The sequence below is a fragment of the Leptopilina boulardi genome, unplaced genomic scaffold, assembly GCF_019393585.1.
Source record: "Leptopilina boulardi isolate dan_hultmark-lab unplaced genomic scaffold, ZJU_Lbou_2.1 LbouV2_341, whole genome shotgun sequence".
Classification (NCBI taxonomy): Eukaryota; Metazoa; Arthropoda; class Insecta; order Hymenoptera; family Figitidae; genus Leptopilina; species Leptopilina boulardi.
Window position 1 is genome coordinate 5,397,126 of NW_026137909.1, and position 19,168 is coordinate 5,416,293.

Sequence of the window (19,168 nt, forward strand, 5' to 3'; positions counted from 1 at the left end):
AATTTTATTTTCGTGTATTTTCTTATCTTATCACGTTCAGTGATATATTTTTTAAAAAAATATTAGGGGATATACTTTTTCATGTGTTGAGGAAATTTTTTTTGGACAAATAAATGAAAACAATGTTTCAAATGTGGTTGTTTAATTTTCGTGAAAATTGTGAATTTAGTTTCAATAAACTCTGTATTCTAATCTAAGCAATAATTGAGAAACTGTCATCGTATTTTATATACAATGAAACTCCTCTCTCTCTCTCTCTCTCTTTCTATTTTAGCATTAATACACTCGAATACACGACTATAAAGTTAATGTCTGTAATATATTGCAACATCAGAAATTAATATAGTTGAGATTATAATTGAATTTTAAAATCCAATGACTTCTAACCATTGCTTTGATGGTATAAAATATTTATTATAAAGTTTTTCAATATCCTCTTTAAAATTTTTAGAGAGCATTTGAATTCCTCAATTTGTAATGATAGTTAGAAATCGGCCGGTAAATATTTGTACTAAATATTATCACGCGTCGATAAACATGTTAGCGACCGCGCAGCACAAAGACGTAGTACCCGATTTTGCCGCGCGGGCCGCATCGCCATAGCTCACTCGCGTGCGCCCAGCCGACCGATCGGCTATATAAGCTGCGCTCTCGCCGAGGACCGTCACTATCGTGCTACACGGAGTCCGGGTGGGTCTTACTCACTTGACTAGGAGTTTTACTCCGAAAATCTTTGTAGAGAGTTTTACTCTCGTTCGTCGGGTTTTACCCGTCGAACATTATATCGGTTTTATGTGTGAATAGTGTATAGTAACGAATTGTAAAGTAATGCATCGAGATGTAAAGTAACGTAATCTATAGTAAAGAAATATTGTAAAGTAACGTAACAAATGTATAGTAAAGAAATATTATATTCCCGCAGTTTAAAATAGATTTTCCGTTCTTTTTACCGTTTCTTAGATTTACTTAGAGTTTTACTCTTTGTATAATTGGAATACGAGTTTTACTCGTAGTTCATATTGTATTCATGAAGTTTAAAGTAAATTTTCCGTTTTTATTATCGTTTGTAGATATACTTAGAGTTTTACTTTTCGTATAATTAGAACACGAGTTTTACTCGTGGTTCACTAGAATATCGCGGATTTTTAGGAAGTATTGCAATTGATTTCACGGCTCATCGCAGCAAGTTGAAGCCGATTTCGTTAATGCGCGGCTAAAATAAGCGACGTTATCAGATTGCGCCGATTCTCGATTCCGCGGCTCAACGTATCGCGATAGACGCCGACAATCGTTGTGTAAAACCGATTTCCGCGATTTATATGTACGCCTATATATTTTTCACCTGTAAATACCGTTGTAAATAAATAATTTGTTTCAGTTTGTAATTAACCCGTTATTGTTATTATTTTTATTGGAATCAAAACGAACCCTGGCTCGGCGAGCTAAATATTGATTCTTACAATTACAAACGTTACAAATATTTTGTAAAGTAATACTAAACTACTGCTCTCAAAATTATGTGATTTATATTGTGATCCAATGTGTCGTGTACAAGATAATCTAAATTTGAAATTTTGATGCTGCAAGTTTCGTTTCAAATCCTCCAATCAATCGAAAAAACATTCAATCGTAAACAATCGATCACTGTTTTCCTCTGTTATCTTATCTATTTAATATTATCCCAAAGCAAATGCGGATTTAGGATTTATATGTCAAAGGGTCTTGGCCATCCAAAAGCCTTAGATTTATAGACGAGAAAAATATATAACACTATGATTTTAATTTTTTTAATGGATGCTTTCCTCAAAAAGCCTTTTCTGTATAGAAACTGATTTATAGAGACGTCTGATATAAATTAACTATTTCAAATTGTTGACTATATTGAAAAATAAATATTTTTTTATATAATTTATTATATCTAAGAAATTTTACTAATAAAATAATGGAAATATTTTTGGATAATAAAAAATAGTAAAATTTACACAAATTGAAAATTTTTTAATCTTATTTCTTCAAAAATCTACAATTTTACAGAATAATTGCAAACGATATTGATTGCCGTCAATGAAAAACAAACTCACGCCTTGCCTTATATATAATCTGAACGTATATAAAACTTTGTTCCTTTGCTTTTATCCATATGAAAGTTTTACGATCCAAGTCGCTCTTCTGTTACTTGATTACTTTGTTTTACTTTAAAAAAAAAAAATAATAATAATTTACGACACTTTATTTTTTAATGTCTTTTGATTTTATGGACAATCGAAATTAATTAAATTAGAGGGAAAAGTTTTTAAGAATAAGTAAATTTTAATGAGAGTGTTATTCATCTTTTTTTTTTATTCGAAAAAGATTTAAAAGTAATATAGTTTCTTTTTATAGAAAATAATATTTTAAACGAGAAAGTTGTAAGATAATGTGAAAAAGTTAATTTTACAAGGAATACTTAGTTTTATAATATAATTCTATATTTTAGTATCTATACTTATATTTTTTCACAGGTTTAACAATACTTTTCTGATATTTTCTCATAAAATTAATAGTATAATCCCCTTGAATTACCTACTAAAAATGCTTAGAAAAATAAACAAGTATAAAAATAAAAATGTTTATCTTTAAATTCAAAAGTAGTAAATTTTTTGTAATTAACTTGAAATTTAGAAAAAATTTAAAAATGACTAATTTTTATAAATTTTACTATATGCAGAAATATTACGATTATTAGTAGAAACTTGTAGGAATTCAAATTACTATATATATATAATTCTACTTTTGACAATGAAAATATTTTCAAACTTATTAAAATTTTTAATAACACAAATTTGACTCTTGTGAGCAATTATACCAAGTAACTGGAATATAAACTTAATGTTAATTTCGATGTCCTTTTGGGTGTTGTAATTAAATACATCGTATGTAACTAGCTAACATTGTTTAAACTCGCAATTTACCTTCCGAGACCGTCAATTTAATTCTACTCTTCCACTGAAAATAATCCCCTCAGGTCGAAAATATGAATTAATAAGCAACAATGTCTAAGAATCCCACTTTCAAAATTACAGATTCCACATTCCGGATTCCACTTTCCAATTTCTGTATTTCACATTTAGTATTCCGGATCCCACTTTGAAAATTCCCTATTCGCGATTCCACATTCCGCAGTCCACATTCCGGATTCAATTTTTCACATTTCGAATTCCACATTCAGTATTCCACTTTTTAAATTCCGGATTCCAGTTTTCACACTACGTATTTCGAATTCCTCATTTCGGATCCCACTTCCAAAATTCCGTATTTCATATTCCACTTTCAAAATTTCGTATTTCAGATTCAACATTCCGGATTCCACTTTTAAAAAACCGGATTTCACATTCCATATTCTAAATACCACATTCCGGATTTCACATTTCGGATTCCACTTTCAAAATGTCGGATTCCACATTCTGAAAGTGGAATCGGGAATGTTGAAAATGGAATCCGCAATGTGGGAAGTGGAAAGTGGAATATAAGATCCGGAATACATAATTTTAAAAGTAGAGTCAGGAATGTGGAATGCGAAACACGGAATGTGAAAAGTGAGATTCGAAATGTGGAATCCGGATTACGAAATGTGAAAAGTGGGATCGGTAATACGGAATGTAAAATGTTGGAACCGGAATGTGAAATCCGGAATTTTCAAAGTCTAATCCGGAATGTGAAGTCTGCAATACGGAATTTGGAAAGAGGGATCCGGAATGTGAAAAGTGAAATCCTGAATACGGAATGTGAAAGGTGGAATATGTAATGTGGAATCCGGAATATGAAAAGTGGAATTCGGAATGTGGAAACCGGAATATGAAATCCAAAATGTGGAATTCGGAATATGGAATCCGGAATGTGAAATGTGGGATCCGGAAAAAGTTACGTTATTAACCCCCAGATCAATAGCAAATTTTTCTGCTTGAATTTTTTAAATTAGTCCACGAATCGGAATATTGCAATCACGTTGTATTTTAATCGATAAATTTTGCGCATAGTGAAATTTGTTGATTAATTTTCTAATTTACGATTAATATCAACTTTGTCACTTATAGATAAAATTTTCACTCTCTTCGGATTTTACATTTTTACAGTATTACGAATTTTGATTTGTTTTAAAGTTCTACTAATTCTGCCAAAAACGAACTGCCTATTCACTTATCGATCTGCTTGGTACGAGGCTTGCTATAAGCACTTTTCTATACGTATGGAAACCAAATAAACATTGCATTTACGTTTGTAATAACTGATCTCTCGTTAATAGCGATTTGCATTACATATACTTTACATTAAAACCAAACAAATAATTATTTTCCGTTCGTTATAGCCGATCGCTCATTACAAGGGATCTTGTTAAAAGCGGTTTCCACTGTATTTTGTAAATCTGATATTGTAACGTGGTTTTTGAATAACCAAAAAAAGACTTTGTAAAATTCTCATAAAAAAATATCTATTGTTAAAGACGGAAGTTAATTAAACAAAAGGAAATTTTAGAAAAATAATAATATTTACATTGCAAATTTAAATGTTATTATTAACAATTCCGCTCATTGGTAAAACGTAAATTGCTCTTCGCTAAACAATGTTTAGAAATAAGGTAGTGGACTACCTCTCAGTAAATTATTAATTCAATTAACCCGGATAGACGGTATTTAGGAGAAAATATCGAAAAAAAACATGAGACAAAAGTATTTCAAAGTGAATTAAATAAATGGAGTCGAATTAAAATAATATACTCAGTTTATTACATAAACCTCAAAAGCATTACAATATATTCCTAATATAATTCTTTTAAAAATCAAAAGAATATAAATGTTTATTTCACAATTCAATAATAAAATCAACTAAGCTACTTGACTTACATCAAGTCTCACAAATAAAAAACAAGAAAGATTTTATTTCCAAATTACAACTTTAATTTGTTATAAATGATGTTTTTGTGTTTTGTGTAAAGATATGTTTGATTTCTTTAAGAATTACTGTTTCATTAAAGGCAATTATTTAAAGAGACTCATCAGAATTATAATCGGAACAGAAAAGTATCGTATTACTCGTGTTTGTCACTCGATGGTTAGAAATGCGGAAGTCTTCTCTTATTTATTTTATTTATTAAGAATCACTCAATACTTTTGATTTAACTTTTATATTTTCAATATATTTGTACTTTTAATATAAACAATCAAAAATCAACCCTGACTCGGGGAATAATTAATAACTTCAACCACACTTAGTGGGATACAACAATATATAATCATCTGCCTTTTGTGGGAATAAACACAACATCCACTCTGCGGGAAATGATACTGAACACTTGACACTCTGACTGAAAAGACACCTTCACCTTGCGGATAAGACTGCAGTGGGATTACTAATAGCGCTAGTCGCTATGTAGCGCTTTTCGTTATTTAGAATTAAAAACTTACATATTTTTAGTGAAACTTGTTCCAAATCATGATCAAAATAAATTACCGTTGACAGTTTCTTCAAAGCTTAAACTGCAAGATGGTAATTTAGAAGAAAATATAAACATAACCCCTCTAGATAAGGACATTGACATAGAATTCATGTCAATTTCCTAAAATATTTTATCTACGTAGCAAACAAATACAACATGAAGGTGGAATCAATTCTCTAACTTCATGTTTGCCAACTGTTAGTTTCAAATAAAATAATTAATTAGTGCCCTCACAACAAAAGGATATTCAGGATATCCTTGGGACGTCCTGGGGATATCGATTTGTTTTCGGCGGTTTGGATATCCCTGGGATATCTTAGAGATGTCCATGGATATCCAGAGGATATCTTAGGGATATCCGAATCGCCAAAAGCAAATGGATATCCCCAGGACGTCCCAGGGATATCCTGAATATCCTTGTGTTGTGAGGGTGACGAAATAAATTATACTTTAATACCTATTGTAAATAACCTATTAATTTAATAAATAACTACTTTAAAAATAAATTATCTGGTTTAATGTTAAAATAATTTATAAAGGGAAATAAATTTTTTTTAATTTAATTTACCCTATTGAAAAAAAACACGTATAATTGTACGTATAATAATACGTATAATTATACGTATTATTATACGTATAATTATACGTATAATTATACGCATAATTATACGCATAATTATACGTATTATTATACGTATAATTATATGTATTATTATACGTATAATTATACGTATAATAAGACATACGAATTTGAAACAAGAATTATACGTATAATTATACGTATAATAATACGTATAATTAATTATACGTATAATAATACGTATAATTATACGTATTATTATACGTATAATTATAATTCTATTAAAACTAGAATAATAGAATAGAATAGATTAATTAGTAGCAAAATAACGCTGAAAATTTTTAGAAATTTTAAAATGCAAATTAAATTTCACGAAAAAAAATATCGTCGAATGTCAATTCAAGCAGTCACCCATCCAAGTACTAACCGCGTCCAACGTTGCTTAACTTTCGTGATCTGATGAGAACTTGTTCCTTCGCCTTGGTGTTTCCGCTGTCTTGTCATGATTAATAACTATGTCGTATAAGTATTGTATCGCACCTAACCTCACTTTTAGTGATACTTATACGACAAAGTTATTAATCAAGACAAGACAGCGGAAACACCAAGGCGAAGGAACAAGTTCTCATCAGATCACAGAAGTTAAGCAACGTTGGACGCGGTTAGTACTTGGATGGGTGACTGCTTGAATTGACATTCGACGATATTTTTTTTCGTGAAATTTAATTTGCATTTTAAAATTTTTAAAAATTTTCAGCGCAATTTTGCTACTAATTAATCTATTCTATTCTATTATTCTATTTTTAATAGAATTATAATTATACGTATAATAATACGTATAATTATACGTATAATAATACGTATAATTAATTATACGTATTATTATACGTATAATTATACGTATAATTCTTGTTTCAAATTCGTATGTCTTATTATACGTATAATTATACGTATAATAATACGTATAATTATACGTATAATTGTACGTATAATTATACGTATAATTATACGTACAATTATACGTATAATTATACGTACAATTATACGTATAATTATACGTATTATTATACGTATAATTATACGTGTTTTTTTTCAATAGGGTAATAAATAAAAATTAAGAAAATTAATCTTATTGCAAGAATTAAAAATAATAATTGCATGAGATTTAAAATTAGGATATTCTTTACCTAAATTTAAAAATTGATAAATTTTTTTAATTAAATTAATTAATAATTTTTTAATTAAATTGATTTAAATTTTCATTTATTGATAAACTCTTTAACTTACAAAAAATGCCGTATTTTTTTTAGTTAACCCTTGCGTGAGAACAAAAATTCTTTTTTCGAGGTTATATCTTCAAAAATTTTTTAATTAAATTTTTTTTCCCATTTTAGACAATGTCTAATAGAAACTTTTCATCCTATGAAAAAGATAATAAATATAAATGCAATAAATATTTAATTATTAATATAAAAAAGAAAAGTAAATAGTTTATTATTATTGGATAAACTTGGCTTATTTTCTTGATTTTTTGTAAAGAAATGGGAAATAAATGTCTCCTTTTTTTCTTTATTATTATTATGTTTTATTTAGTTTATAATTATTAATTATAAAAAAATTTAAGGTTTAAATTTAGAAATAAAAGTGTTAATATAATAATATTAATAATTATCGTTGTCTAGAATTGCCTTTTTTATAACTTTTTGAGAATTGAAGTGTTACACTTGAAAAATTTGTCAGGCTTTTAGATATTTCTTTTAATTGCTTCATTTCTTCATCGTGGGAAATTCTTATGAATTTGATACATTCTTGATTCTAAAAAAAATTGTTAAATTATAAAATAACGCAAATATGAGAAAAAAATACACAGAAAAACAATTGTACCAACTTAAATCTATCAAAATGATACCATTTTTTGAGTTACCCGATAACTAAAAAATTTTTTAAAGTGAATGTTGCTTAGAATCGTTACGTAGCGAAATCTTCGTAGTGCTGTCGCTAATTGTAATCCCACTCCTGAACACTTGACACTCTGGCCGAAAAGACATCATCGCCTTGCGGAGAAGACTGCCGTGCAAAACTGAAAGACCGTAACTTCATTTTTGAATTAGGCTATGTTGACCATTACATTTTCACTTCTATAAAAATAAAGAGATTAAAATTTCGATCAAATTTTGTTTTGTTAAGATAGAAATAATTATTTCTACCTGATATGGATTAAATTTTTCATAATTTTAATTTCTATATTCTTGCAGAAGGAAAAATGTAATGGTCAACGTAACCTATTTGAAAAATGAGGTTACGGTTTTTCAGTTTTGCACAGCAGAAGACTATTTAAACTTCTTTAAACAATGAAATTGGTGGCAATGATCACACCCGATTCATGTAGTGGAAGAGTTGATTCTGCAATCAACATCTCCTTGTTTCTGTGCAATTTCAGCAAAGTTGCATTTTTAACTTAGGGTCGTGATACATTCAATCACCTACTCTACTTAAAATTTTCATTAATATTACTTAATCTTCCAAAAGGATTTAGTAGTTGTTATATATTGAAGACCCACATTTAAATGATATAATGACCCTAACATCTATAATTCAGTTTTCGTTCTGTCAGAATAAATCAAAATTCTTTCTTTTGTTAAAGTTAAAATAAAATTGTCCAATTTATTCAAGTTAGTGTTTAATTTTTCTACTTTGTCCAAAAATTACCGTTGATTTTATTTTATTATTCTAATGTTGTGTAATCAAAAATTATTACAATAATAATAAGAAAATCAATATTTTCATGCTAGCCATGTCGTTATTTGGAGTCTATTACGGTAATTTCGATCACGTTTCCTATTATATTGGCTGTAGAGTTGGAGTATTATGACCTCACTTTTTCAAATGCAAAAGTACTATCGATCACGTCATGGTACTTACAGTTCGATTACCGAGGTTCTTTACTCTGCACACTAGGTGAACTGGTTTCCCTACAAGACCCGTCACGTTCGCAGGGGCAGTCGTGTCGAAATAAGGACCTGTCTCTGGAGTAGGCACTTCCTGAAGAAAGTCCGTTCTAAATAGTCTAGAACATTGTGCCGATGAACCTGAAACAAAAACACCATTATATGAATATAGAAAAATTATTGAAATAAACATAATATAACACGGTGCGCCAGAAGGTGGTTTAAATAAAAATGAATTGACATTTAAAAATTCTTTTTGATTATGATTCTTAGATGAATAACAAACATTTCTCAATAGTTTTTAAAATCAGTTTACGTGTCCGATTTAAATAAAATTGAGTTTTTATATAAAAACAGTGTTTTATGGGGAATCAGAATTTATTTAATCTATAAAATACTGTAATAAATGATAAAATAATTATTTATTTTCAATTTTACATATAAATAATTATATTGCTGTAGTGTTTGTGTCCGATTTTAAAAAATTAAATTATAATGTTAAAAGAACGATTTTAAGAGTGACAAAATTTATTTAAGAGAGTCGAATGATCTCTGAAATTTTTTGGCAAGAAGAGACCTTTAATTATTGCTCTATAAAAGCGGCACTAAACGTGAAAATGATAAACATTGATTTTAAAATACTTTCTTCTCGAAAGACGGACACTTTTTATAAAAGCAGCTAGAGATCCTTATCTTATATAAATTTTCTAAATCCGAAAGATTATACGAATCCATACAAAAACACGATTGCAAAACGAAAAGTAATATAATGAGGGGTTCATTACCTCCTGCCGCCGTCAGATGGCAGCAGCTTGCAGGGCGCACAAAGTCGCAGCTGTTATTAGATTACTTTTCTACTTTTTGTTTTGTAACCATGTTTTTCTATGGATTCGTACAGTCTTTTGGATTTAGGAAATTTATAAGATGAGGATTTTGGCTGATTTTGTTAAAAGTGTTCGTGTTTCGAGAAAAAAGTATTTTAAAATCAATACTATTTCACGTTCAGAGCGATAATTAAAGCTCTTTTCTTGCCAAAGAATTTCAGATACCGTTCGACACTCTTTAATGCATAAATATAAAAACGAAACAAGAAAATAACTTCATTGTTAATAAATTTATATGAACCCAAATCTAAAACATCTATTATCTATACGCATATAAGTATACATTAAATAAATTCTGGTTCTTCATAAAATACTATTTTTAAATATTTAAAACTCAATTTGTTTTAAAATGGGCACGTAAGCTGATTTTAAAACCTATTGAGAAAAGTTTTTTTTATTCATCTTAGAACCATAATCAAAAGGAATTTTTAAGTGCCAATTTATTTTTATTTAAATCACCTTCTGGCTCACCGTGATAAGACTAAAAAAAAATTTTGTTTATGAAATTCAATTGAATTTCGACCTTAAAATTAATTTTTGACAGTAATTATTTCATTTGGAACTAAAAAAGAAGTAAATAAAATAAAGGGATTAATTAATATGATAGTAATACACTAATTAGATTAATATCTCTCCGTATGAGATTTTAAGGTATTTTATAATACAGCTTGTAATTTTGCTGAACCATAACGCTGTAAACACAAGCCTTATTCAGTTTCCGCTCCCTTGTGTAATTTACAATTATTTACACCTGTGGGCGAGCACAGTAAGCAAGCAAGTCATATGTACTAAATATTTGCATGAAAGATGCTAGTGCTTCCGTGATAAACTCTGCATGAAATTCAAATTGCCTAAATCAATTAAATATTTACCTTATTTTGCATTTACTGTCGTACAAAAAAAAATCACTACCAGTACTGTGTCATATAATTTTGTTGATATAATGTAGTAAAATTTGAATTAATCCAAAATCTTGTAGAAATAATATTGTCCATTAATAAATGAATTGCGATCAATTTATCCATTAATTTAGTCAATAATATCCCACGTTGACTTAGGAAACAGGAAATAGGAACAGGAATCGGAAATAGAAATAGTTTTATAATTAAAAAGAAATTGTGACTTGTAAAATTAATTTAATTTTACAGAGTTAAAATGATTAGTTAGTTAAAAACAATTTGTTTTGACTACTATTTTCGTTTTACTAGTTTCGTAACAGAGTTAACAATTAACTAATTAAATTAATGAACCTCAAACATTATTATTATTCTACCCTAATAACACAAGATATCTTGGGATATATTGATAATATCCCGCAGATATCCTAGGGATGTCCTATGGATATCAAAAGGATCTCTTAAGGATATCCAAAAAATCGGCGGTTTGGATATCCCATGGATATCTGAGGATATTCACAGGATATCTTCTGGATATCTCTACAGACTTTCATAAATGTCCTCCAGATATCCCATAGATATCGTCAGGATATCCCACAGATATTTTCAGGATATTCTCAGTATATCTTCTGGATGTCAAGAAGATATTCTCAGGATACTGTTTTTAAAGTCATTATGAGACTACGAGTGAGAATATTCTGTGAATTAAATTTTATATAAATAAAATAAAATGCAACTTGTTTTTCGAGAAAGTTGTTTAATTTGAAAAATTATTAACTAATTTTTTTCTCATTCGTGATTCATTCCTTTATTCATATGCTTAATATTGTCAGAAAATAAATTGGCTTTAAACAATATAAATTCTTCCCCGCAAATAACGAATAACTATTAATATTAATTATACATTAAGTGCATGAGTTTATTTAAAAACTTTGAAAAATGCGTTTCAAATCTTCATTTAAAATAAATTAGAAGCTCATAAGATTTTTGTTTTTATTATATTATTATTCATTATATTAGCTTAACAATTTTAACCTTTAAAAATATATGTTGAGATATTAAATATCCCGTGAATATCCTAAGAATATCCCACGGACATCCTGAGGAGATCCCATGGATATCCTGCGATATAATTTCCAATAGATATTTTGTGGATGTCTTAGGGATATCCTGTGGATATTCTATGGATGTCCTGTTGATGTACCACAAACCGGTGGTTTGAATATCCTAGGGATATCCTATGGATATCCCAAGATATCCTGGGGACCATTCTAGGATATCGACCATTGATATGGATATCCTAGGGATATCGTTTTGTTATGAGGGATGGGATGTGATGATAAAGAAACTCATATTTAATAAAAATTATATTTTGCATACTTTAAAGCATTAAAAAAATTCCACTACTACTAAAAAAGAATACATAATGGGGTATATTATTTTTGCGATTAGGAATAATTCTAAGGGGAATTGGAGTGAGAACACATAACATTTTCTACATATTTATTATTCTCTGCATTCTCGAACATCTCTCTAATATACATATACGTTATTTACGGAAGCGGAAGATACTAGAAAAGTTTTGCAGTAGGAGATATATACTATTCCTTTATGTATATATATATATATATGTATGTATGTATATATGTTTATATATATGGAATGCTACAGATTCAACTATGCGTGTACAAAAAGTTACGTGAATTTCTCGTAGTACGCCATGTGCAGAATTCCCTGGTCTATTCTAGAATCCAATTTCTAGACTCCAAGATTGTCGGTATCCAGGACTATAGTTTTGAGGCTTTGTATTGTCTGACCAAAATCTGACTAGTACTACTGCCGATTATACTAACTTCTCTCCCAGATGAAGTATTCTCGTCTTTCCTTTAATGTATTTCTTGATAATAATAAGTCAATTTAAATTTATTAAGTTTAGATATATTCAAAATTGAAACGAGGTAATTTTTACTTGAATTAAATTACAAGAAAATTCTCTCACCGCACGTGCTCAGGGTTAATTGCAGTGCGGGTTTAAGGATTAATGAAATCAATAATTAAATTTATAAACTATGTTATTTTATTTCCCGGCGTCTGTCGACATTTAATTTATTTTTAAATAAAATTAATTTTTGAAATTTACTTTAGTATTTTAACAAAAAAAAAGTAAAATGGAAATAACCCTCAACGAAATTGGCCCTTGTCTTCTAAATTTTAGTCGACTATAGAAAAAGTTTTGTTTAATATTTTTAAAATAATACTTCCTGTTACAAAATATTAAATTAACATTTGAATAAGTTTGAAGTATATAATTTTCAGAAAGTCTTTTTGAGATTGTCCCAATCAGAGGAGAATTCACTATACATTGAAAGGATCTTGAATAGTAATCTGGAAAACTTTTGGCAACTCTAGATTTGCAGTCAAGTTTATAAATAATAAAAATATTAAATTCTTTTAATGAAGAATTTCTGTTTTTTTTCATGAAAAAAAGTTTCACCACGACAAACTCTGCTTTTGAGAATTGAAAGCGTTTCCTTTTAAGAGGTTAATCGCATTTGGAGATAAAGTTGAAATCGTTTTCAAAACGTTGCTCATAAGTCTCTTTTTGAAAAAGATAGAGAGAGAGAGAGAGAGAAAGAGGGAGTGAGCTGAGGAGGGAATTCGGTTATGTACGTAGAAAGTCTCTCAGGGAGTCGGGGGAATAATATTCACCTCGTTGTTCAAACAGATGCGCGGCAGGAGTGTGAGTCTGGGGAGAGAACAAGGACGAGGATGGGCAAAGGTTGGAAAAGACGGATGTAGAATGAAGTAGAAAGACGGAGGAGGCTAGGCAAAACGAGGCAGACATGCCAGGGCGGAAGACATGGGACGGGAGATGAGATCCCGGGGAGCTTCGGTTGCTGAGTGCCTATATGAAGACGCGAACCAACTCTAGTGCTTCGACTATGGTCCGAGGGGGAATACCACTATATATATATATATATACTCTACTTTGAAGAGACTCTACATGTACAATGAATATGTATATTTTATATTCGTGCAGTGAATATACTCGACATATATAAGCTATGTGCATAGAAAAAAAAGTAGAGGAAACTGGACCCAAGCCATGTTAATGAAACTTTACATAACATTTCTTTCATTGCAAAAAGTATCAAATTTTTAGTACTCTAAACTTTTAATACAATCTTACCCTCATAACAAAAGGATATCCCTAGGATATCCATATCAATGGTCGATATCCTAGAATGGTTCCCAGGATATCCTATGGATATCTCTAGGATATCCAAACCGCCGGTCTGTGGGACATCAACAGGACATCCATAGGATATCCGCAGGATATCCCTAAGACATCCACAAAATATCTATTGGATATTATATCGCAGGATATCCATGGGATATCCTAAGATATCTATGGGATATCCTCAGATATCCAAAGGTTATCCAAACCGCCGATTTTTTGAATATCCTTAAGAGATCCTTTTGATATCCATAGGACATCCCTAGGATATCTGCGTGGTATTATCAATATATCCCAAGATATCTTGTGTTATTAGGGTAGTTGCATTAGAATTTAATTCTTAAAACTCAAAATTCATATTTACTTTCAAAAAATTTAGTAGACGTCAAGTCTAGATTCAAAAATAAATTTAAATTATTATGTTCATCTCGGGATGTAACACTCCTGTCCATTGACGAACATCATTGAGGTATTTTAAAGCATTGTCTACAAAACTCTTTGCGGTGAAAATTATATTACTCCATACTACTGGAAGTGTGAAAATTAAATTTTAGTCAAATTGGAAAATGCAATAATGTATACAGACCAAACTCTAACAAGAACTTTAAACTACATCAAACTTAGAGAGATGCTCTTCAGAATGCTTTAGTCAAACTTCTAAAACATTACAGGAAATGTAATTTAATTTTATAGTGTAATCCTAAATCTAGATCTTAGATTTAAATCTTGTTTCAGAAGACAAAAAATTTTTGAAGAAGAATTAGATTCTTAATTTTAATTTGTTATTTCAACAGATATTGATAGAAATATTTAAGTTATTAATAATTATTTATTATTATTCAATAACGATGATATTATAGTATCAATAGAATTTAATTATTATTATAAATGTAACTTTCAATTTACACTTGGTTTTCTTTTATAAGCTAAATTGACTGTTTAAAAGAATTACTATTAATATACATATTTTGTTGAAATTCATGAAATACGGCGAATGTTTTATGCATCAGATAGGCAAAGGCTTAAAAGTCGTTAATAAAAGCAGACTAATGACAGGACGCATATCGGTACAGTTGGAAATTTAGTCAAAAAGTAATGTCGAGAACCGGAGAGTGTGAACACGCAAAATGAAATTATTTCATTAGTGCTGTGACTCGACATTGGACTATGTAGTCGCTAGGCCGCGTTCCCAAGTGACTTTGTCACAGTCGTGGTACTGAAATTCTTGTTAACGCAAAACTAAGTTAAATTCAAATGAGTAGATGTGTTTCGATGCAAAGGGGGGTGGGGGAATATTTTTAATTCTAAACAGATGTAATAGTACTCAAATAGAAAAATAATTAAACATTTGTATTAGAAAAAAATTAACAATTAAAATAGTATGTTTTTTCTTCGTTTAGAACTTTCAATTATTTAACTCGGAAGTTTATTGTTCGCATAAAAAAAAGATTTCATTGCATTAGTGGACAAAATAAAAATATATGTAAAAATAACAATAAAAGATTATATTTTATTTTCTCAACGCTACGAGAAGTGAAGAGAGAAGGAAAATGTTTTTTTTTTTCTCAACTTTTATCGAACTCCATACGACATGTCATTTCCATTTTACTGCTTGTGCACGAATAAAGAAAATGGCTTTTACTTAGGTAAAGCAACTACTATAGAGTATTGAAGCGGAAACTTGTACTTGAGGAAATGTTGTAGAAAATTTAAGAAGAAGAGAATGAAATTATCCAATTTGTAATAGGGTAATTTGGATACAGTTGCAGAAATTTGCAAGGATATTTATATCCACCCACTGGTAGCACAAGAAATAATGAACTCGAATTTTAAGCGAATATTGCAATGTTCAAGGGAAAATATTTATTCAACTTGTCAAAGTTAAATAAAAAATTATTTCTGTTATAGGTATATTATTTTTTATTATTTTATTAGAGATGGAATTTGATGACAATTAGAGATAAAATGAAATTGTTAAATAATAAGAATACATATGGAACTGACAAAATTCCTTCTTATTTTATTGATAAATGTCATCTTGCGTTCGTTAAATCTTTATCTATTATAATTAATAAATAGTCGACTTGTAATAAATAAATTCGATTCTGAGTTGTCCTTTCGTTCTGTTATGAAAACTCTCGCGAGGTATTGAGGATTATTGACGGGTCACAAAGACGTCGAGAACATCACTATCTATTATTAAAATTAGAAGTCGTCAAGAGAAGAGCTTCTTGTTGTATATATGTGGATGAGAGTCCCGAATATTCAAGAACACCAGAAAGACTAAATTGCTGTTTTGTTGACGATCTGTCAAATCAATAATGGCAGTCAATTTCCTATGGACTTTTCGCATCAATCAATTTAACATCGTATAGTGTAGAGATCTGCGTTACCGACGACTGCCTATCGATTATCGGTCGCCAGTATTATATTATTGGATATTAATTGATCTCAATGACACCGAGAAGAGAGGCCGCTGTTAAGCGACGCTTTCGAGTTTGACTCGTCAGACATTTTACTCTCATTCTCATCCTGGTGCTCGTAGAGTCAAGTTGTGTTCTATTCTTTTTTGTGTAAAATAATTAAAATTTAAAATTATAAAAATAAGGCGAGGCCTCATCGTCGTCATGAAATGGACGGTGAGTCCTAATAAATTAATTAGGAGTCGTTTCCTTCAGAATCTATCTAATTATTATTAAAGTATAATTGAATAAATAAAATATAAATCTTGTCTTTCGGCCTTCTGCCATTATTTAACTTTTTCTAAAATTTGAAGTGAATATTAATAAATAGTGTTATTGTTATAAATTTTGTCTAATTAATGGTGTTTATCCTTATCCTCCCTCTCCGCAGTCTATTGTTGCTGCAATGTAAAAATAGAATTCCTGAGCTGGTTTTAGTTTTTCCTATTTAGAATTATAAAATTTACTTGTCGGGTTATTTAACTATTTTTTTTAGATTATTTTCCATAAAATAATTTTGCTGTTTGATTAATTTCAATAAAGAAATAAATATTATAAACAAATCTAAGTGTAATAATATAATTATTATTGTATTATTATTATCAGCTTCCAAAGTCGATATAGTGGAACACCACAATTCCAAAGAAACAAAATCAATAATTGCTCTAAAAATCTTATTCTCAGATTGATGCAATTGTGACGTCAATCAGAAAAATAACGTCACAAATTATATATAAATAAATTTTGTTGAAAACTGCAGATGTATTGTTAGAACAAAGTTGTCTAAAAAGTAGGCATACCACATACAGTTAAGCAGTGAGTTACGTCGTTGTAGTGCGGTGCCATATTCGCCACGAACCTAGCTCTGCATGAAACGCGGTTGTGGTGGGTTGTGGTGCACTTTGTAAATGGTTATACGACGACATAAAGCACACAGTTCTAAATTCAATTCCACGATCTTTTCTAGATAGTTTTGACGCATATACATATATATATATATATACATCACATCAAGAGAATCTTGAGAGAAATTGACAACAGTGAATTTTCCTGCAGTGGATCAAAGAAACTATTTAGAAATCTTTTTTTCTCTCTCTTTTTTTGTACTCCTATAGGTTGTTTTAAACTAAATAAATAAATCTTAATGATTTTAACGGAATTATTATTTTTAGTATTGCAAAAAATAGTCCCAAGATGGGACAAAATTTTCTCCTAGGAAATATTAAATTTTTCAGTAGCAGAACCTGAAAATAAGTTAGCGTACAAATAATTAATTTTTATTTCATAATGAAAGATAATATTATTTTGTTAAATTTCTTTCAAACTGTTTTTATTATAAATTTGTTAATGATGTTTAGAAGCCTTTTACAGTTAAGATGTTTATTTATTGGTTGACATAACGTTGTTACTACATGTTTCTGCTATTTAGCCCTCATCAGGTAAGTCAATGCACTTTTCAAATAAATAAAAAGATTTCGATTGTTATTTATTAAATTAGAATGTTAAATTATTAAAATTAAAAGAATGAAAGACTTACCACGTGTTCAATCACATTATTTTAATCTGATTAATTTATTTAATTCATAAAATTAAACCTTAAAAATTTGATATTTTTAATATTATTTTGTACTTATAATCAAATTCGTGACGTAAGTTTTGGAAATTTCTTAGATCGTGTTTCTCAACAAAAATATGTTGTGGGTACAGAGTAAAATTTTTTTTTACTTAAGTAATCTTACAGTTAGTATATAAAAATCAGTTGAAAACACATGTTGTACATGTAATAAAAAAAAACAAGAGAAATGCAGTTTATATGAAATCTGAACATTGAGTTTATGACTGAATTTACTGTTTCTCTCGATTTGAAATAAATCAAAGCGAATGTTACCTCTATTTCCATCGTCGAATTAACATTATTAATCCAGGCTTTAATTTACATTTGAGCAATAAATTGAAACGCATGCCTTCACTTCTCCACAAATACTCTACTTTAATTAAATTAAGCTCAACATATAAAATTTCAACATAAATTTATATACATTACTACATATATATAAACAAAAATTGCAAATGTACATTTTAAACATTTTTCGTTATATTTTATGTATTAAATTAATTATAACAAAATGCTTTTAATACCTTGACAAAAGCTGCTTAAAATGATTAAATTATTTATAGCAGAAAATTTATTTCAATTTAACAAAATAAGAGATAAAGAAAAAATTTTCAGTTACAGTGAATTTTATTAATAACGCTGATATATTATTTGTATAACTTTTCAATTATTTGTTTTAATACTGCACGTATCTGTAAAAAGTAAATATAAATTATACTGTTTCAGATTTTAATCAAATTATATTTTTATTAAATTGTATATATATATATAATGAAAATATAAATTTGTATTTTAAATCCCACAGGAATATAACAACTTTTTAAAAGAGAATATTTAAGTTTGACGATTTAATGAAATTAAAAAAAAAAAATGAAAAATTATTTCTAGTACATGGTGACTCATTATATTTTTAAAATCATGATGTTGCTTTACGTGCTGTGTTCACTTTTATGCAAATAATAATAAAAGTTGGAGCAAGAGTACCTACTCGAATTGAGGTTTAAAACTTTCGAGTCGCGCGGTATTTTTAATAAATTACTTCTAACTCCTACAACCGGCAATATAAAGCTGC

The 19,168-nt window shown here is 28.9% G+C and overlaps 1 protein-coding gene across 3 annotated transcripts in view; it reads right to left on the reverse strand.

Annotated features, from left to right (window-relative positions):
- LOC127285843 (carcinoembryonic antigen-related cell adhesion molecule 1-like) overlaps window positions 1-19,168 on the reverse strand; it is a 138,275-nt gene that overhangs the window by 92,877 nt on the left and 26,230 nt on the right. For all 3 annotated transcript variants that reach the window (XM_051312055.1, XM_051312054.1, XM_051312052.1), the window contains exon 3: window positions 8,976-9,142. In XM_051312055.1, the coding sequence (XP_051168012.1) occupies window positions 8,976-9,142 (167 nt within the window). The remainder of the gene's footprint in view (window positions 1-8,975; window positions 9,143-19,168) is intronic.